Here is a 22779-nt window from a genome sequence, read left to right as displayed (position 1 = left end):
TGCTCTCCACTCTGTCTCTGGTGAAGCCTCTCACCACCCCTGAGCCTCTGGCCTGTACCCCAGTTCTGTATGTACAAATAAATAAATCTTTTAAAAAAAAATATTCCAGGATAAAAGGGGAAAAAATAGGGTAAGTATAAAGCATATCTGACAGACAATCTTAAAACCTTCGATCTAAATTAGGAGTGTAGGAAGGCTCATTTAAATTAATTATACATGCTATATTTGTCTACAATTGGCATTTTCCTAAATTAAAAGGGTAATTTTCAATTAAAACTTAGAAAATACAAAATAAGGTGAGGGGAGGAAAGAAGAAAAACGTACAAATCAAGTCTGAAGAAATGGCTATAAAGTCAAGAAAAGCATGAGACAGATTTTGCACAAAAAATAAAGGGAAACCAAAAAAGACACTAGAAAAATCTTTTGGCCCAATTTCTCAGTGAAATAAAGAAATACCAAAATAAGAAACAAGAATGTTTTTAAATTCAAGTCTTTCAATTAAAAACACTATAAAGAAAAATACATTTATATAAGCAATGTTTTCTAGTAGTTTGACATGTATTTTTTATTAGAATAATTGGGGGTTTGCTGGAAAGCATATAAAAAAGTTAAATCCAGATAAATGTGAAATACCACAGAAAAAATACATTTCAAATCTATAAAGCATATTGTTATGTTATATTGACAGTAAAATAAAACTGAACAACAGAATAACAAAGAAAAGAAAAGTCATGACATGAATAAAGACACAGTAAGGGGGGAAGAATTATTAGTTTGAGGGATGAAAAAAATGTCTGAGCAAAGTTTCATAGAAGACAGGAACTCATTCTGATTTTGCATTAAAGAAAAGGAATTTGTCCATACAAATTCAGTCTGTATCCTTTCCTTAAATGTCTATACGTAACTCTGAGATAAAAGCTATGCCAAGATAAATATGTCCATTTAGGTACTGATAATTTATAACCAAATGAGAAAATATCTTGAAACTCTTGGTAAATTTTTTTTTATTCTAACTTTTTAATGAAAGAAAATAAATTCTTTAAATAGGTCATGTCTTTCCTACTTTCAAGCAGGAAGTAGTATTTTATTCAATGTTTTATGTTCAAATACAATGATTTTAACAAATAAAAAGTTCTAACTCCTAAAGGGAATCTTTCATGCTAGAAGTATTTAAACATCATGTGAGTTACCCTTGAAAGGTCTTATGGAAAATTACTTTCTTTCACCAAAAGAAAAAATAATACTCTACTTCAGAAAGTAAACTGAGTTTTTATCTTTATTTCACAGCATTCCTGAGGTTCCTGGTATACACCACCACTTCTTACATTCTATTCATTAATAATCTTTAGCAATTTATTGAGAACTTTTTTTATACTTATACTAACACTATTTCCTTAAGACACCACAATAACAACATGAATCAAAATAATTTAATAGTGGCCCTCCCTGGTGGCGCAGCAGGTTAAAGCACTGCACTGAGAAGCTACAGCCACTGCTGCATGAGTTTGATTCCCGCATGCCCCAGAGGTGACCACATGGCATGGCAGACCTCTCCTAGCCCGCCCGCTGCTCCCCTCAGCAGTGTACTTCATCGATCTACCTGTTTCGCTCCCCACTCTGTCTCTGGTGAAGCCTCTCACCGCCCCTGCACCTCTGGCCTGTACCCCAGTTCTGTATGCATAAATAAATAAATCTTTAAAAATAATAATAATAATTCTTAAAACAAACTAGGTTTCATAAATACATTTCTTGGCAAACTTCCATGTTGCCAGGGAAACTGTCTTTCAAAATGTTATTTTCACCCATCAGAAGCAATTTTGATAAAACCAGTGATTTTGCAAAGCACAAGAGTGATGGTGTTTATACAGAAATCTATACTCACTGAAAGAGACTTTTTTTGTTTTAAGATTAAGGTATTAAGATCAATTTTTAAATTGGAGCCTCTCTAGTAGTACAAGGGGTTAAATCTCAGCACTATCAAGCTATTGCCAACCACAGGGGCATGAGTTCAATCCCCAGCCAGGGAGGTGACCAACATGGCACAGCAGAAACTCTTTTGTCTCAGAACTCCTGGTCCCCTCAGAAGTGTGTTTCTGTTCTGCTCCCCACTCTGTCTCTGGTGAATCCTCTCACCCCCTGCACCTCTAATCTGTACCCCAGTTATTATGTGCATAAATAAGCAAAAATAAATCTTTAAAAAAATAAAATTACCTTGTGATGGCTGAAAAAATACTTCTGTTTCCGTTTTCCCCATATCCTCTTTATGTGGTTTATAGCCTATAATGAAGTCTTCTTGAAACACATGAAGCAACTGTGTATTTGAGCCACACTACAAATGTGAAAAAAATGAGGTTTTATCTTTGAAATTTTCTTTGAATTTATCTTTTCCCCATAATCTCCCCAATAATATTAATGTAGAAAGAAAGCTCTCTAGAAGTTTCTTTTTTTATTGACTGACTCATGAGGGGTGGGGGGAGCAACAGAATAAAAGTCATTGGAATTATTGAGCAGACAAAAATTACTTTCAATGATGCTACATAGCAAAACTAAGGAACTCTAATGAAAATAAACCAGGAGGTGTGCTCCTTAAAAACAAAAACTGAAAAACAAAATCAAAAAGCACAGCTCAGTGATCTGCACTACTTTGAGCTCAAAAATATCTGGCCTCATGAATGGATGAAGAAGCCTGACTATGGGTGTGCTAGTCTATGATCTAATCTTCTCTAACTCCACTTGAGAGTAAAATTTTTTTCAAAGAAAAGGTTAGCTCCAAGCAAAAGCTTATTTTTAAAGTATGCCAAGACTATCCAATGCCAACACAGCAGATTTCAAAGAAGGGAAGTATAGAGGATTCTTAATAAAGTAGTATAAAAGGTCACTCCCACCAGAGAAAAAGAGAAAGTGAAAGGAAAAAGGGGTGTCTTCATGGGTATCAATAACATACAGGACAATGAATAAAATCCTATAGTAAGTTAAAACTCTATCGTGTATAAAAAAGCCTATGTCATCAATCAGTACTCAGAGGTACCAGCCCTTGTGTTAAAGAGTCACAACTATGAGGGGGGAAATCTTGAGCAAGTTATCAAGTGAAAAGCAGAAGTCAGAGAGTAAACTATACTAACATCCCGAAGTAAAGAGTTGAGAAAGGGCTAAAATAGGAAATGAGTTTAACATCCTGCCATTAAAGATTAATATGTCTATGGTAATGAATCTCTTTCACTCTTCACCCAAATGCCTATGGAATAAAAAATTGAAGTAATGAGTTAAAGATTTTCCAGGGCCTGGCCCTCCATGGTGGTGCAATGGGCTAGGACATAGCACTGCAAGCTGGCGGCAGCTGCTTCAGTGCGAGTTCGATCCCCAGCCCCGGAGGTGATCCACATGGCGCGGCAGACCTCTCCTGACCCGCCCGCTGCTCCCCTCAGCAGTGTACTTCGTTAATCTGCCTGTCTGCTCCCCACTCTGCCTCTGGTAAAGCCTCTCACCACCCCTGCACCTCATACCCCAGATCTGTATGAGTAAATAAATCTTCAAAAAAAAAAAAGATTTCCCAGGGCCATTAGTAAGTTGAATCTGAAAACCATTTCTGTGGCTGAAAGATGAGACAATTTCTTTACACTGCTGAAAATTATTACACTTTCCCCAAAAGAATATGTAAAGCACCATGGAAAAACAATGAAGTAACTACATTTGTTTTTAGGGCATTTGGAATGAATACACTATTATTGGGCCACAAATACGATTCTGAAGAAACAAATGTCCTGAGAGCTAGAATGGCATTTACAAACCCCATGTTCAAAGAAGGGTTTTCCTTCTTTCCCAGGTTTCTTCAGGGAAGAACACAGACTACACAAAAGATCCATGAGAAGAGGTAAATATATACTTTGATCCTAATTTCATCTATTTTAATGGATCTCATTAGAAATAGCTAACATTCACAGATGCACAACAAATAGTCTAAAGTTGAAGTTGAAATGAGTAATAATATAGAAAGAGAAACCACAAACCAAGTCTCTATGTAGCTGTACTATTCTTTCCTTTATGGCATCCCTGACTGAATAAAATGATCTTTAAATAAGAAAGTAGGCTACAGATACAATTCAACTAGAGAAAAACAATTCCTAAATTATTAGATTTTTCACTATGATAATCAAGATAAGTTGACCATATTTAGTAGCAAACAAGAGAATTACTCTGAAATTGAATATATGCATATAAAACACTCTAGCATAAGTACAATAAAATGAGCAATTCGTAAGTTTATCTTTACTTGGTTGGTTATAGCATCGAGTTCAATAATGCATCCAGGTCGAGCAGTAGACTGTTGACTCACAATATTAAATACTTCTCCAATAAGTTTCTGTAAATAATAAAACACAAAATGTTAACAACAGTGTATGAATCTGCTGTCAGCATGATACAGCATCTCAGGCATTAAGGCTCCTCCAAATATTCCCTGACAATGGAAATCCATACATTAAAAGAAATACTTCAACTTTCTATACTCAACATTTTTAAAGTTAACCTAAGAGAAAAGTTAGTGTTTGATAAGTAGTATTTAGCTTCAAGATATATAGTTTTTTTAACATGTCTCAAAACATGTCTCAAACCTTAGAGCTTCAAGAAAAATTTAGTGAAGGATCTGGTCTGTGGCTGAGTGTAAGGTTTATAGTGCAATGCCACTTAAAAGCACAATCCTGCCAGACTGAAAATAAGGTAAGAGGTTGAGAAGAAATAAGACTTTCTCTGTCTTGGAATGAGATGCTTGAACTAACTCTCAAAACTGCCAAACAATTCTGCTAAGGAAAAAAAAAAAAAAAGCAGTCTTCCTTCTGCCTCCTTTCAATCAGTCTTTTCTTGCATAAAATCCTTTCAGTAATTTCACCTAAAGGTGTTTACTCACAAGGAGATAAACTTTCTCCTTCACTACTTATGCCTCCAGGCTGCTAACAAGGATTAGTTCCCACTTGTTTAAATACAAGATCAGCGCTGGGAAAACAACATACAGATCTGCCTAGTCTGTAGTAAACAGGACTCCAGAGAGCAAGTATGGCAACAGACTATAGGGTTATTGGATCAAGAACAAAGCACATGATTATGTAGAGCTGACCTTAGTGTTACAGGTATGTTACAAGGTAACATGGGAAGTTCCAAGGGAACATGTTACAAGGGAAGTTCCAGGTTCCCTGCCCCAACCAGAAGGAGGATGGAGCTGAGCAGAGAGAAGGAAAGTGGAGGAGGAGGCAGGATGGAGAGCCACATGGAACAGAGAAATATGTGAAGGAACATTGCCTGCTTCTGGTCCTGGACTGAGTAAAATAGATGTGGGTGAGAGACCCAAGGGGAGGTTGACTATGGCAGCTTTTATCTTAACTTTGATTTTGCTCTTTTCCTCCCAGACTTGTCTGGCCATGTGTGACCTTTTCCAATGGTCCTGGCCAGAAGATGCTTTAGTCTTGTGGCAGCTTTCAGGCCTTGCTCTGAGCCAATCCCTTTTGGGTTGACTTTTACCCACAAGGGGGTAGATAACTTCAGGTGTTTGATTTAGAAATTATATTCTTTGTCTTCTGTGTTGTATACTCATTGTATTAAAAAGTTCCTTTCTATTAATGCTCTTATGTCTTGTATTGATGCGGTGGATGGCAGAACCTATGTATAGAGCAGGTAGGTTTGGGGGTTCAGTGGTGCCTCTCTGCTTGCCCTGTAACAGGTACATTCACCCAAGAGCCAGAATTTTAAGTGTTAGCTCAGACACCTGGAAATGGTATAGTCTGCTGGGTCTGTTAATTGAAATCTGAACTCAGATGTGGCCTATAGTTGATGTTAAAACTCTGGAATTTCTATAACATACGATAAACATCGCTACTGAAAATGTGGTCAGTGGACCAGCAGCAACTTCAGCATCTGGAAGCTTTTCATAAATGTATAGACACGCTTTTCATAAATGTATAGACACTCAGGCATCAAGCTAATACATGTATATTTTAACAAACTCTAAATGATTCATGTGCACACTGAAGTTTAACAATTACTACTGTAATTCCACTTTTGGAAATTTGATCTAATAAAATAGTCACTCATAACAAAGAGGTACTGCTGCAGATCAAGGATTCTCAACCTCAGCTTCACACTGAGTCACACTGAGCTTTAACAATCACTGACACTTAGTTCCATTTGGCATGAATCAATTGGTATGGTGTCATCTGATCAGGTTTTTCACAAGTCTTCAGATGTTTCCAATATGTAGCCACGCTGAAATGTCCTCTGCAGGAACAGATCCCTATTCCACTTAAGGATTTGTCTTCTTTGTCCCACAAGTCTCCTGCCAGCACTAAAACTGACAGATTTAAGAAAAGGAGCACTCAATCTCACCTATTACCAAGGAACTCACTTTACTGGAAAGATGGAATTGTTACAGGATGAGATTTAGGATGAAGTGAAGTACTTGCCCTGGAAGTAAAATTTAAAAGGGTGGAAGGAAACTCAATCAAGATAAATAATTTTAAAAATCAAAAATACAAAAGAAATCTAATGGACAAAATGTCAAAATTTTAAATGCAGAATCCAATAGTTTTTATGAGTTTTATGAGTCATAAAATTTTATGAGTAAAATTTCACAGATGTATTTTAATGGATATGAATGACTTTTTTCCAAAAGGTTAAAGCTTAATGTCTGAAAAACAGATGTATTAGAATTGACAATGTTATTTTCAGTTTAAATGTTTTTATACGAAAGAGTTAATTCTAATTTTATTTTCCTGACTTCAATGGAAGCAAAGTTAGTAATTTTTTTATGTGACAATCTTAAATAATTTTTAATGAACTTCAGCTTACTGAAACTTCTTTTGCAAGATGAAGTTGTAACTTTTTTGTTGTTGTTTGTGGCTTTTTAATTTCACAAGTTCATTTCCAAATTTGGGTGAGACTGAACTACGCAAAAATTTTTAGTAAGTTTTAGAAGATCCACAAACAATGTTGATTTCATCTTACAAATTACTGATATTCTATGCCACTTAAAACTATTCCAGATTAAATATCTGAGTCAAGTCAGTAGCTGCTTTTTGTAAACCACATTTATCTATAGAATTTAACTTTGCTCCAGCTAAAAACTAAAATCTAAAACACTTCGGTTAATTTTTCACATCTCCATTTTGAATGTGAAAAACTGCTGTAATGGTAAGAATAACCATCTCCCTAACTCTCAGCACCTGTGATTATATTACAGCGCAAGAGAGCTTTTGCTTTCAGACTAAATATATACAAACAGCTGCAATCTGTGTAAAAAAAAAAAAAACCTTAGTATAACTGAAAGTAGACAAATCCACAATTACAGTGGGAGATTTCAATGCCCTTCTCATAATTGAAAGAAATATAACAGAAAATTAACAAAAATATAGAACTCCACACCACCAACAATCACAACAGAATGCAACTGACAATTAATATAAAATATCCCACTCAACAAAAGAATCCACATTCCTTTCAACTAGCAAAGCATATTAAGATAGACCATAAAACAAACTTTACTAAATTTGAAAGGATGAAATAATCTCCCACCACAATGAAACTAGATATTAGTAACAGAAAAATATAGGCAAATCTCTAAACACAATTCAATAACTCATGAGTCTAACAGAAATTCAAGAAAATTTTAAAAATACAGTGAACTGAATGACAATGAAAATACTAATCAATATGCCAAAACAGTGCTGAGCAGGAAAATGACAGTATTAAATGCATACATTAGAAAATGAGAAAAGAGTCAAGTCAATAATCTAGGATCCTATTCTCATGATATAGGGAAAAAGAACAACCTATAATATCATGTCAGAAATCAAAGAAAATGAAAGAAAAAACAAAGATTCCAATGAAATAGAGCTTTTTTTTTAAGATCAATAAAACTAGATTTTTAGCAAGACTGAAAGGAAAATGAAGGAAGACATGAAATGCCAGTATTAGAAATGAAGTAATGGGTATAGTGTCCAGAGATAAAGGGGAAGATAAGCTCAAGACCCAGACAATAATGAACTTCCTAATCCCTACTTTGTCTCTGGTCTTGTATTTCAAGAGCTTGGTTGCAAAAGAACAAACCATGTTCATTCTTTTCTAAAAACAAGTACTATTTCATAAAAAAGTAATGACTTAACATTGGTTTGTAACATTATGTAAGTTTCAGGCATATAACACTATTTTGACATCTGTACATAATTTTATTATTTTTTTAATTTTATTACTTTTTAAATGTAAAAAAAATAATGAAAATTGAAAGGTTTGAAAAAAAGTACACTGGTAAGGGAATTAGAACAAAACAGATTCTAAAACTAAGTAACTGCTCTAAGTGAAATTATATTTTCTGGGAAAATAAAGACCAGGTTATTGAGGAATTTTGTAAATGAAATCAATAACCAGAAAATATTTTCTGAGAAATAGAAAATGTCATAGGCAACTGTTGTAATTTTTAAAAAAGGAAACCAACATGTCTGTAAGTTAGACTAAAGAGTTTATACCAAATAGATGTAATTTATTATATTTCTTTACTACTTAATACAAAGTTTTAGCTAGCAAAAGATTTCAGGGTACATGCATTCAACCAACTACACACATTAATACAATCATCTCATTCAAATCTGACTTCATTTTTGACTCAGAAGATTTGACAGACTGAATATTTTATTTTAACAAAATACAAAACAAGATGCCTGATGAAAATCCTTTGGTCAAGCCAATGAAATATTCCAGACAATAAAAATGCAGAAAGATTTCAAATGTTTATTGGCACTCTCTTCACTCTTGTCCTATTTTAACATTTTAACAAGTGACTTACATGAAGATGCAGAAACATTCATCAAATAGACCACTCCTATGAGTCATAAAACAATAACCAAAAGAGCAAAACCTAAATTCAAAAAGTAACTGAAAAGTTAAATGTTAAGCATAGTAAAATGAAATGTAATGGTAACAATAGGCCTACATTTGGTCCCCAAATGCAAATGTACACATACAAAATGGCTCACTGGCCAAAAAAAAAAAAAGTGTCTTTGGATATTTAATTGAGAGTTCAATATGAACCAATTACATACACAGAATGTGGTGTGACTGCCAAAACAAGACAGGCCACAAAACTACCATGTCTAATGATCTGACGATGCTGAGAGTAGAACAAACTGAAACCTAAGAAAGCAATGACGGTCAAATGTAAAACAGAAATTCATAGGCAGGAGACTTAGCTTAAGCAACAACTCAAAAGTTAACAAAATAGCTGTCATAAGTGTCTGAGGTGCTCTCATGTGCAAGGAATATGGGACTAGGACTAATAAGTAAAACTTAAGGAATATACATTTAATTTAAATTTCAATATAATAACTCATTTGAAAACAGAATGAATAGCATTTCAGACTTGAGTATCCTTCCTTGTTCATCAGATGAAAAAATGTGACAGTGTGGAATAAAGCAATCAGACGGCTGGTTAGACTAGGTGACCTTTTTTTCTCACTATTTCTAAATAAATCTTATTTATCCACTTACTTTCAGGCCACTTTCTCCCTAAAGCAAAGACAAAGGATTTGTCTGCCTAAATCTTACTCATTACGAACATTGTTCTTAATGAAGACTGCAAAACCTACCTTAATCTGATCTTTCTCTCCTCTGAATTATGAAATCCTTCTAGTGCCATCTGTTTGGCAATTAACTACATACCACCCTCAGATAACTCATAAAATGTCTTAAATTGTTATTTAACCTTTTCTTAATAATTTCTATGACTAAGTTAAAAGCTCCATAAATGCAGACACTGAAACTTACACTCTATCTACCACACATCTAGGAGCCATAGAAAACCCTGAAAAATAATCTTTAATTTTTAATACTGGAAACATTTTTATTAGGATATTTGTTTTATAGAGAGGCATGTTTCATAGGTAAGTGGAAATTCCACCACTCATATCTGGATATAAACTCACATATACACTAGCATTTTTATTCAAGTACCTTGGAAGCAAATTAAGAAAATTTGTCATTAGAGTCCTCATTATAAACAACTCAAAAAGACACTAGACAAAGTAAAAAAGGAATTCCTTATCACCTTAGATACACCAATAAAGATTACTAAATACTTACAGAAGATTCTGGATCTGAAAGCTCATCTAATAATTTTCTTGCATCTACCACAGCTTGATAGAGTCTCAAATTTTTGCCATCAGAAGCAACAAAGCAAGCACTGGCAGAATTGCAGTATGTTCCTGAGAAAACAAATACTTTGTATCATAATATAGCTTAATTTATTATTGACTGAAGTATGAGCAAATATTCACACTTTTCTTTTAAGTAACACCATAATTAAATAGTTATAATAGTGAATACTAAATAAATTCAATAGAAGCAAAGTACCTGAAAACAGAAAATATTATAAAAAGTTCTAGAAATCCTCAACTTAAGGATGGTACAATGCTCTGAATATTCATGAAACATACTCCTTATATATACACATACACACACCATATACTACTAATGACATATATAACCATTTTTGTGATAACAAGTAATACTTCAAAGTTTACATTAACTTCATAATAAAACACTTACCAAGACAATAACTGGGAATAAGAGTTGGAAGCCAAGCAACATTTGAGAAGGCTGAAGTATGCAAAGAATTAATTCGAGCCAATTCCGATACTCCTCCAGTGTATGACAAAGGCCCTATTGGGTCTACACGCCATAGAATGAGCTCACTGTAGATTGCATTTGGATCATGAAATGTACGTGTTGCAGCATTTCTAAGAGGTTGCTTTGAGGAACCTTTTAGGTGTCTCCCAGGATCCATTAATCTACTTAATTTATTATCTGAGTCCCATTGATAATCTGATTCAGGAGTCAACAGAGCATTATGATGAGATGATGTCAATAAAAGTGGTAAGACTGAATGACATGCCAGATCATTGAGGTGAAATCGATGACCACAATATCTAAATTTGTGAGATACAGTTAGAACAGTGGTAAAAGCAGATTTATCAGCAAAAGTGACTGCCCACTGATTTAAAGAACCATCTATGTGTTTGGAGACCATCATTACTGTAGGAGCTAAAATGTTCATATTTGTACTGTGTGATCTAGAGTGTGGTTCTGATCCATGAGGACTGTCAAGAGCCATCATCTCATGACTTAACAGTGTGTGGTGAGTTTCTTTCATAGCATTTATACAAGCATACATCATGATATTTTTACTAAGAGAGTTTGCATCACCAGATGGAAATGCAACAGGAATCCTAGAAGAAAAAGAAACCTGGAAAACACAAACATATGATTCAGTGTAAGTAGCTCACCTCAGAAAGTATTCCAAAAATACTTTCATTTTCAAAATGCCAAATCTGTTATCTAGCAAAAAATATAATGTTGAATCTCATTATGATGTAGTACCTCACCTCTATAGTATTTATGTAATACTATCTCTTACTCATTGCATAAAAGGCAAAAAAAAAAAAAAAAATCAGGTGTCTTGTTTCTACATCCAAATGACCACAATCACAAGTCTAAATAAAGTACAGAACTATAACAGTAACTGGTTGCTAGATTTAGCTGATATAACTAGGGAACTGAAGTATTATCCCAGGTCACGTTTTTTAGGCTGTTTGTTGGATTTTATTCAAAATAATGTGAATTCTAGGGAAAAAATGTATTCAAATATTCAGTATTGCATTTCAAAGTCAATTTCATTTTTCTTTGAATCAGATTCACAAAACTGAGGTCATTTTCCCCCTCTGGTAGCAAGAAAAAGTATTCTTTATAGTTACTTATCAAAAACAAATCTTTTATTCTGAAAACCTGCCAACTCAGCAGAGCATCTATTTCTTTTATTTTTTCAAGTATTTGCAGTAATTGCTTCAATTGTCATATATACCTGGACTTGTCTAAATATTCCAGGATTATATTCATCCAAATACTTTACATGCCACACTAGAAAGGTACCATCTACGGGATGTATAGTAAAAAGCATGTCAGGATTCTTATTCCATTCAGTGAGCAGCATTTCAATCTTCCGATCAAGTAAGACTGTAGGCAGTGGCATAGATACACTAGGTCGTGAAAAAGTTTTAGGACTTCCATCTCTTTCTCCATCTTCATGTTCTGACGATCCGGTACCTGCTTCAGATTCTCTATCCAAGGATAAATCTGCATCAGAAAATAAATTTATTAGGGCCTCCCTGGTGAGCAAGGGATTAAGTCTCAACACTATGAAGCTATCACTAGTCAGTGCAACATGATTTGGAATCCTGGCCAGGGAGCTGACCCACATGACTCAGCAGACCTCTCCTGTCTTACCCACTGCTCCCCTCAGCAGTGTATGTCAACGGATCTACTTGTTCTGCTCACCATGCTGTCTCTGGTGAATCCTCTCATGCTCCCCACCTGTGTGTGCACCTCTGGCCTACACCCCAGCAAGCTCTTGTATGCATAAATAAAAGAATCTTTTAAAAAAAATTTAAAAAGAGATATCAATACACACTAACTCATCAGAATATACTAGTAAATTAATTTACATATCAGAGTATAAATAGAATACTATCTTTAGGAACTATAATTCCTTTTCAATTTATAATCAAAAAAATAAAGCAAAATTATCTTCTGGTCTGACTAGAAATTACTCTTTCTTACTTATAAACTAACCAAAATTTCATTGATATCATTACTACCATTAGAAAAGTTATGTTCCCAAAAAAATAATGGAGTTTCCAAAGCAGCATGTTATAACAGAGCAAACATACGGAGTTATATGGTACAAGCCCATAGTAGAATGTCAGTAATATTTGTGTAATTAATAGAGAAGTTAATAAGTTACAAACTAAATGTGGTATCACATAAAAAATAAATAAATAAATAGAGGGGAAATCTAAACAGAATACTAACCATGATCTAGTTTCATATGTAAACCCCTCTCTCTTTCCTCCTGTGAATATTCTTCATCTTCTCTATCTGCATACTCATTTTCATGATCCACTTGCTTTTCTGAAAGTTTTCGTAACTGCTGCATAAATATTTCAGTAGATGATGTGAAATGAAATTCTTTGTTGTTTAACCAATGAACTACAAAGCCCCCACTTCCATCATCAATGTTAAACACAGTGCCAACTAAGACATTTGGAATATCTGTGAAAATAAAAAAATATATAAGGATTTCAATATGAATTTTTAATGTCCTTAAAAATATCACAAGTGCTTATAAACACTAATTTCACAATCACACAGAAAAGGTGCTAAACAAGTCAACATATACTAGCAGGATTTGTAAATTTTAACTGAATTTAGTAGCAAGTGTAAATATTAAGAAATAATGACACAGACTTACATGGATTAAATTACTATTTTTAAAACTAAATACACCAAATACAGAAGGATTCATTGAACCTTGGCATGAAGAAAGGGAAACAGAAAGATAAAATTAAAAAGCAACTATAAAAGACATTTTTGAGAAAAAAATGAAAAAAACAAATATGAATTGGGTATTAGAGATTCTGGATATTTTTTCTAATTTGCTTAGTTAGGTACTATAATGCTATTATTATTTGTAAGGGGATTTTCTTATTGTAAGAAAATACTTGCTGAATAATGTAAAGGTGATGTACCACAGGATCTGCAATGGACTTTGAAAGATTAAGAAAAAATTCACTCAGCTACATATGCCGCAGTCATATATAATCTACCCAAACTCTTTCAAACATGTATATATATAAAATGAATAAAATAATTATGGCAAAATTTTAACAATTATTGAATCAAAATAGAGGATATAACAGTGTTTAGAATAAAAGGAGAGGCTGTAAACAGTGATTAGTACATTATTCTTCCAAGATGAGTATTTGAACCCCTAAAAAGTTAGGAGAAAATTATGCCATGAAAGAGCACAAAAGGCAGGCAAACTTGTAAGTCTGACAGCATTCCTCATTTAGGATACTATAATTCACAGTATAGATTAGTTTATGGAAAATTCCCAACAATGTTATAAATAACTAATTTATTATAAGGCAAAAGTGAAAATGGCATTGTCGCCCTGAATAAATAGGTAACAGTCTAAAGAAAAAGTTCCAACAGTCTAACAGTGTCCTCTTAATGAGCTTCAATGTTAAAGCACCAAATTGTTCTCTTTCCAATTCCTGGATGAGAGTTCTGGTTTTCTGATAAATATTTAAACATATCATATAAAACAGGAATTATAAATTAAACATTCTATTTTGATGTGACAAGGCACTTTATAACAACTGAGAAATCAAGGGAAAAGCTCTTGACCTGAGTTCCAAAGATAAACATCAGATCAAAGTAAATGATTGTAACATAATTCCACAAGCAAACAGCACCTACAAAAAGGTGTGGGCAGTCATACCTTTTATTAGATAAAATAGACTTTCAATTAAAAAAGGCAACAAGATACAGGGATAATCACTATGTAATGATTAAGGGACTAATACAACAGGATGATATAACACTCATCAATATATAACCCAAACAAAGAAGCATCAAAAGGTATTACACCTATCAACAATTCTGAAAACAGACACTGGAAATAACAATGCAGGGGACTTTAATACCCCACTCTCATCACAGAGAGTTCAATTCAACACACACAAAGGCAAGGAACCAAAATCATTAAGTGAGGAATGAGACCACATGAGCTTAACAGATAATTTACAGAGTACTCCATCCCTAAAAATTTCTAAGTACACAAAACATCCCCCAGGATATCACATTAGGCCACAAAACAAGAGCCAATAAATTCATGAAAACTGAAATAACATCAAGTATATTCTCTGATCACAATGGTGTCAAACAAATTAACAAGAGAAAGCAGGGGGGAAAACCTAGTATGTGAAAACTGAAAACCAAGATATTAATGACTACTGGATTAATGATAAATTTAAAAATACATGGGGATGAATGGAAAAAAAGAAGAAACTACCAGAACCTACAGGATGAAACAAAAAACAGTACTAAGGTGGAGGCATATCAGCCCACCCCAAAAATAAAGAAAGAGCCCAACTCAATAATCTAAACTTCAACCTAAGAAACTAGAAAAACAAAACCGAATCCTGAAGAAGTGAAATGATAAAAAAACAGTAGAAACAAATAAAATAAAACTCAAAACACAGGATAAAAGGTCAATAAAACCAAAAGTTGGGGTCTTTGAAAGTATAAACAAAGTAAACAAATCTCTAGCTAGCAGGAGGAAATGTTAAACAGGATAAAAAATGAAAGGCCTTCCAGCAGGCATCTCAGCAATACAAGGATTGTAGGAGACTACTATAAATGTGCCAATAATAACCCAGAAGACATGAACAACTTCACAAAGGTACACATCCTTCCGAGTCTGTTTCAGGGAAGAAATAGAAAACTTGAAAAGACCAATTACAAGCAAGAATATTATAACTTTTCCAAAGAAGACATACAGGTACACATGAAAAAATATTCATCACTTATCAGGAAAGTGCAAATCAAAACCATTTGTGAAAATAGCATATCAAAAAGACCAGAAACAGGGCCCTCCAAGTGGCGCAGCAGATTAAAGCACAACACTATGAAGCAAAAGCCACTTTAGCAAGAGTTCGATTCCCGCCCCGGGGGTGATCCACATAGCAAGGCAGGCCTCTTCTGACCCGCGCACTGCTCCCCTTAGCAGTGTACTTTGTCAGTCGGCTTGTTCTGCTCCCCACTCTGACTCTGGTGAATCCTCTCACCAGAAGATTTTGGTGTCCCTGCAACCTGGCTTGTATCCCAGTTCTGTGTGAATGAATGAATAAATGAATGAATAAATAAACAAATCTTAAAAATAAAAAAAAAAAAAAAGACCAGAAAGGAAGTGGGAAACAAAGGAACCCTGGTCCCAGTATTGTACTGCACTGGAACAGGACAGAGGTTCCTCAAAATGTTAAAAATACATGTACCATATGATCCAGTAATTCTACTGCTCGGTATGTATCCAAAGACAGAAAATACACTAATTTGAAGGGACAGGTGCACTCCTAAATTTACTAGCACTATTTATAATAGCCAACCTATGGAAATAGGCCAAGTGCCCAACAACAGATGAGTGTATGAAGATGTGGTATATATACACAATGGAAAACTATTCAGCTATTCGAAAAATAAAATCTTGTGACATGTGACAACATGCATGGAAATGGGGGGTTATCCTAAACAAAATAAGTTAGGAGGTGAAAGACAAATACCAGATGTTTTTACTCACCTGTGGAATATAAAGAAAGCAAAGGAATAGACAAAACTAAACCAAAGAAAATTCTTTGGAATCTGAACACAGAATGAAGCTACCAGTAGGGGAATGTAGGAGCATGGAGTAAGGGAAGGAAGAAGCCAATGGATCATGACAGACGATTACTAGTGCTCTGATAGTGGGGAAGAGTATGCTAGTGCATTGGTATCAGTGTGAAGCTATACCCTATTTTAACATTACATCAATCAAAATAATGGAAAATATTCTGGAAAAAACCCATCCCTGAAGTTATTCTCTAAGAAGCACATAGTCCAATTTAAGAAACGGTGCCTTGTATTATATCCCTATTCCACTGAAGAAGTATTTTTAAAGATAACAGAATGTCAACATTTTTTTTTCTAACGCAAGCCCCATTTGTCTCTATTTTTTTGGACATATTTATAAGAAATAAAACTTTACTTTCATTTTACCTGTGGCAGGATTGATGCTCGCTGCAATATGAAAATGACACAACGCATTTGCCTGATGGGAAATGTGTCTTTGAACTTCATGTGTTGCTGTCTGGTCAGGCATTAATTCAGTGTGGGTTACAAGAACAGAAGACCTCCTTTGTCCTTTTCTTAAATTTTTCAAATGGTGTATTGTCTGAAATACACAAGTGATGGCTAAACCGAACTCTGGAAACAGTACTTTATGATTTTTCTCTCTGTAAAACTTCATCATTTAAAAAAATGTTCTTAATTACAGTAGAATAATTATGGACATATTCTCCACAGATCTTGCAAATTTTATAGTTCAGTGCAAAAAGTATTCTCTCAAAAATGATTAATTTTTATCTACAGAAATCCCTATGAAAGCCAAGAATCTACAGTATTGTAAGAATCTACAGTATTGTCTTGGGTTACCCCAGTACTGAGATGGAATTACCTCGCAGTCCTTTTTCTCCAATTTAACCCAACCCCAGTATAATGCTTCCCAATAATCTCCCTTTTTTCCTTTATCCCCCACATTCAAGTGAATAAAATGTAGAATCCTCTCAATTTTTCTCCTCTGAGGTAATAAATCTGTTTCTTCCTTTCAATTTCATCAGCTTTATCCTTTTGCAGATAGAAATAGTCATCAGTTCTCTGTTGTGTCCTCTGCCTCTGGTCTCCTTTCTGGAATTTTATTTTGATAATAGAGTTAAGATGGTCATTAGCAACCTCCTCTCAAAGCTGCCTATCAAATGATTTTCACTCAATATTTGACATGTATCATTATTTTAAATAAAATTGGGAAGGCTGGCCTACCACAGGCTAGTTATTTAAGTATACAAAGAATTATAAAGATCTAGCAGTTAGGAGTTTCATAGGAAAGGCTGTCAGAAAGCAAGATAAGGCCTACATCAATCAGGCCCTTTCAGTTAAAAACAATTTTAACATTAATAACATTATTAAAAAGTTAACAAAAAGTTGTCAAGTCAATATCACATGTATACTTATATTTTTGCTCTTTATTTTATGTGACAGTTGATACTTCAACAAACACTTAGAAAGCAATACATTAGGCACTATCAGGACAAGTCTCCAAAAGCTCGTATGTAATTAAAAGATAAAGTGTTACACTGTATATATAAATAATTGTAAATATGTGGTAAATTCAGTACCTTGTACAATAAATTTCAATCAATATCTAAATGAAACATAACTTTTACTGTTCTGACTTCTAATTTCATTTATGCTTTAAATGTTGAAAAAAAAATGTATAAATAGTGCCCAATCACAGCATGAGAGCAGGCCTACTTTACACAAAATTGTCGAAAACAAAAACCTTAACCAGTTAAACCAAAGTAGTATTTCTGCTTGCTGAAAAAACAAAGCCATTTTGGTTGTGCAGCCATTAAGCTGTACATGTAAATATGTAATATCAAATTACAGTAATAATTAGTAGTGTAGGAGAAGTTTACAACTCATTAAGTCCAAAAAACAAGTTTTAAAACACTATTGCATAATAGAACCTCAATGTTAGAAATGAAGAAAAATGCACACACACACACATTACTGGTATATAAATCATTTTTTTTATGAATCTAATTTAAGTACATATTCTGTGTTTAATAAAACATTAAGAAACTTAGTAATCTAGGTTTACTCTAGTAAATGGCGAATAATTTTGAATTATGATTTTATCTCACTTTTTTGCTAATCATAACAGACAACTGTGTACATATACTTTAAATAATTTAACTTCTTAGAAAGCACTTTAATTTTTATATATAAATTATTTTGGATAAATAATTTATAAATTATTATAGGTAAGATAAATTATCTCATTTTCAAAATATTATACCATGAAATTGAAGCAGTTATAATTATTCACTATTGTCTAATACTTTCACATCTTTATTCTTAAGAATCAAAATAATCCTTTTTAAACAAAAAATAAAATTTAATCTTCGTGAAAAAGCAAAGTATTTTTAATTACAACTAATTTCAAGAACCCTTACTCCTTTTATAATCCAAGCTGCTTGTTTCTACATATTTTCACATTTGACATGCAAAATGAAAGCACTAAAACTATAGTGTTCACCTAGAATAATGTCTGAGACCATTTATATTTGACTGTTAAGAGATAAAATCAGCAGTCTTACAAGCATGAAATAAGAATTCTCTATTAATTTCATCATTGCACATAACATGTGCGCTATCTGCATTTGAACATAGGACTTCCCAACACATTCATATAGCTTCAAAAGTCATTTAGCATCTTAAATAATGAAATACCTCAAGAGCATGCTGTATTCTGTCTTTTTGTCCTCCAGCATGAGTGAGGTTGCTGGCGATGCTGGAAGTGGTAGTTTCACAAATCTGCTCACCCAAAAGACAGTCTTCTGGTAATAAAGTCTCTGCCCAGAGCCGACAGACACCATCATGGCATGAAGTTAACAACACATTACAGACAGAACCTCTAATGACAAAGAGAAATAAATGAAGGCTACCATGACCATCAAGGCCATGAATTAATCAAAGACTGTCAATATTTGGTTATTCCATATAAGGATGACTAGTATAAAACTAAAAGTATGATTTGTGTGAAGTTATTTTTCCAGTAATATAATGAATTTCCACTGATTATTTAACATTCTCAGAAAACCCCATTTGTTACTTGCTCCTAAAGTGCAAAGAAGTTACCATGAAATAGTAACAACCTAACTTCCTGACATTCACCTTCATTCACTATAAGCATTCCTTAGGCCCTCCCTGGTGGTGCAGTGGGTTAATGCAGCACTAAGAATCTAAAGCCACTTCAGCATGAGTTCAGTCCCCGCCCAGGGAGGTGAACACATGGTGTGGCAGACCTCTCCTGACCTCCCTGCTGCTCCCCTCAGCAGTGTGCTTCGTTGATCTGCCTGTTCTGCTCCCCACACTGTCCCTGGTGAAGCCTCTCTCCGCCCCTGCACCTCTGGCCTGTAGCCCAATTCTATATGTCCAAATAAATACTAAATCTTTAAAAAAAAAAAAAAAAGCATAATATAGTATGATAGTACGCTTCCAACTATTTTCAAAATCACACTGTATGGAGAAAAAGTAGTCTATCAAAGCCTATGATAACCTGTAGTAACACTAGGAACATCATAAAAATTATCTTGACAAAGGAAACAAATTAATGTCAAATTACACATTGAAACTAGACTCTGGAGAAAAAAATGGTATCTTCTAAACAAAATAAAGGAAACTTAATTATTATTAAAAATTACAAAATGAACACAATGTCATCATTAAATGTATCAAACCAACTGCCTTTGTGATATTAGTTACATCATTTTGCATCATCCTTCCTATAAGATTTGTTTGCCTATTGGCAAATCTGTAAGGAGAATTCCAAACTATAAAATGATTCCCATTACATTAAGCAAACATGTCATAGAATCAAGCAGCTAAAGCCTAATATGAAAGAACAAAAAAATCATTTACCCTTTCAGTATTTTTTATAGAATTTGACTCAGTCAAGGGCCCTCCCTGTTGGCACAACATGTTAAAGCACATCAGCACTATGAAGCAATGAGCAGCCACTGCAGCAAGAGTTTGATTCTCAGCTAGGGAGGTGAGCCACATGTGCAGCAGACCTCTTCTCTCTTGCCTACTGCTCCCCTCAGCAGTGTATTTCAGTAGACCTGTCTGTTCTGCTCCCAACTCCATCTCTGGTGAATCCTCTCACCCACTCCACCTCTGGACTGTATCCATTCTTATAAGTATAAATAAATCTTTTTAAAAAAGAATTTGACTCAGTCAAAAGTAAAATGTTTTGCAAATGTTTTCTATACATGTAATAACTTGGTAGATATGCTGTATCCTAAAATGCATAAATTCCCCATATGTTACTTACAGAGCAGCTCTCCAATGGGTGTTTTATTTCCCATCAGACTTAACAGTTACTGATAAATTTAGCAGATAAAATAACCCTCCCTCACGAATAATACAATAGCCATTTGTATGAGCCATTTTTTACTTTATTTCATCTTCTGGATTCTTTTAAGAGATACTGTAACAATTAGGAAACATTTTAAAAATCCTTTGAGAAGGTTCTGTTGATAGCCCTAAGTCTTGGCCACTTCATTTGCTAATGTACTTAAGCACAATGATTATTATTTGCAGTTCATTACTATGCTTAGTTTCTTTCCCCTCAGTATGTGGTTTCCCTGAGACTTGCAAACATCTTCCTAGAATCTTCTGTGCTGCTGCTAGTGATGATAGCAGCTAACATTGCCTAAGCACAAACTATGCACCAAGGACTGTACTCAGCACTCACAGCACTAACATACTTCAGTCTCAACAACTCTGAGGGAGTACTATTATTACCCCTTTCTACAGAGAAAAGATGTGGTATAGAGGAGATAAGAAATTTAGTCAAAAACTCAGCTGGTAACAACAGTCAAACTGAACCAGGTAATTGACTAAGAGTCTCTGCTTTCAACTGCTACTGTATCAGTGTAGTAAGAGGCCTTTTACTACATTTCTGTATATTTTTATAAACATACTCTTATAAATTCTTATATTTAGATACAGGTAGGTACATGGTACATTTGTCTAACCTGGGCATATACTTGCTAGTTTTACGCCATGAAAAACCAGTCACTGCTCGAGGATGTGCCAGGTAAACAAAGGAAAATTGAGCAGATGCTTGTCTCTTTTTCACTTCATGATGATCCTGAGGTATAATTGAAGATTTCCAACCATTCATAGGGTACCATACTTTCAAAAGACAATCGTCCTGCAAAAATATATAGGTTAACATAAAATTTGTACATACACAATTCAAAATTTAAGTGGTTTGAAGAAACTTTAGAAATAACATATGAAAACGTATGACCAGATCTAAAATGATGTTTGTGGCTCAAATACTATTCTTGAAATATAAATGAACCATTTGCTCATTATCAATCTCTCTGTGCAATGCTGGTTTTGAAATAGAGACACTGATGCCAAATTTCCCACTTAAATAAACATGGATCACTGTAGAGAAAACAAATGCCAGCCCTTTTGATAAGAAAGATGCCATATTATCAGCTGTTGCCTTTTCCTACTTGAAGAGATCAGTGATGATGAAACCACCTTTTCAAATGAGTTGCTTCTTATTCCAAGTAAGGAATCAACAAACATTTTCCCCCATAAAGGGTTAGATAATAAGTAAACTGGATTGTATGGACCACAAATCCCCTGACAAAGGTTCTTTTATTCTTTTTTTCTTAAAAACACTTTAAAAATCTAAGCCCTCCCTGGTGACGCAGCAGGTTAAAGCACAGCATTGCAAGTGAGCCTGCTGCTTCTATACGAGTTTGATCTCACCCCAGAGGTGGGATGCGCAGCAGACCTCTCCTGACCCTCCCGCCTCTCCCCTCAGTAGGCTACTTGGTCAATTTGCCTGTTCTGCTCCCCACTCTGTCTCTGGTGAACCCCCTCACCACTCGTGTATCTCTGGTCTGTACCCCAGTTCTATATGCATAAATAAATAAATCTTTAAAGAAAAAAAAGTTTTTTAAAAAATAAAATCATTCTTAGATCATGAAATGTTTTCTGATCCCTGCTCAAAATGATAAAAAGCTGTTTATGCAGTTATTAGGAACTATGCCCGCACTTATGGGTATAACAATTCATCATTTTCCTCAATTTTAACAATTACGTTAAAAACCTACTTAACGATTATCATCAGAAACTATTTCAGAATGCTTTTTCCTCATGGGGAAATAGTCGATGTTATCACTTACGCAAAAATCTGTCTCTTAAGAAACAAGGAAAATATGTATTGAAAAGTATGTGTAGGTTCAAATACTTTCATCCTTAGTAAACATACTGAGTTTTCCCCCTATATTTTCATTCAGCCCAATTTAACTAATGCAATGTATGTTTCCAGTAATATCTAGTTTATTTGGAGATTTTAATTGTACAGTAAATCTTTATAAGTGCTTACCTTGAGACAGACACTTACTGTACCAATTGCTAGTAACAATGTACTTATCAAGCATCTTCATCTCAACCTAAACAAATTTACCATATAATCCATTGCAGTATTCTCAAACTAAGTACCAT

At 34.2% G+C, this 22779-nt stretch overlaps 1 protein-coding gene across 1 annotated transcript in view; it reads right to left on the bottom strand.

Annotated features, from left to right (window-relative positions):
- Positions 1-22779, bottom strand: part of DMXL2 (Dmx-like 2) — a 115161-nt gene that overhangs the window by 47358 nt on the left and 45024 nt on the right. The window contains exons 7-15 of the mRNA XM_004687532.2: positions 21285-21463; positions 18976-19159; positions 16684-16858; positions 12901-13140; positions 11894-12165; positions 10582-11278; positions 10117-10238; positions 4271-4360; positions 2212-2329 (exon numbers count right to left, since the gene is read on the bottom strand). Coding sequence (XP_004687589.1) covers positions 2212-2329; positions 4271-4360; positions 10117-10238; positions 10582-11278; positions 11894-12165; positions 12901-13140; positions 16684-16858; positions 18976-19159; positions 21285-21463 — 2077 coding nt within the window. The remainder of the gene's footprint in view (positions 1-2211; positions 2330-4270; positions 4361-10116; positions 10239-10581; positions 11279-11893; positions 12166-12900; positions 13141-16683; positions 16859-18975; positions 19160-21284; positions 21464-22779) is intronic.

Source organism: Condylura cristata, unplaced genomic scaffold (assembly GCF_000260355.1).
Source record: "Condylura cristata isolate star-nosed mole 26May11 unplaced genomic scaffold, ConCri1.0 scaffold00023, whole genome shotgun sequence".
Classification (NCBI taxonomy): domain Eukaryota; kingdom Metazoa; phylum Chordata; class Mammalia; order Eulipotyphla; family Talpidae; genus Condylura; species Condylura cristata.
Note: the sequence above shows the minus strand (reverse complement) of the source record. Positions and strands in the feature narration are given on the sequence as shown.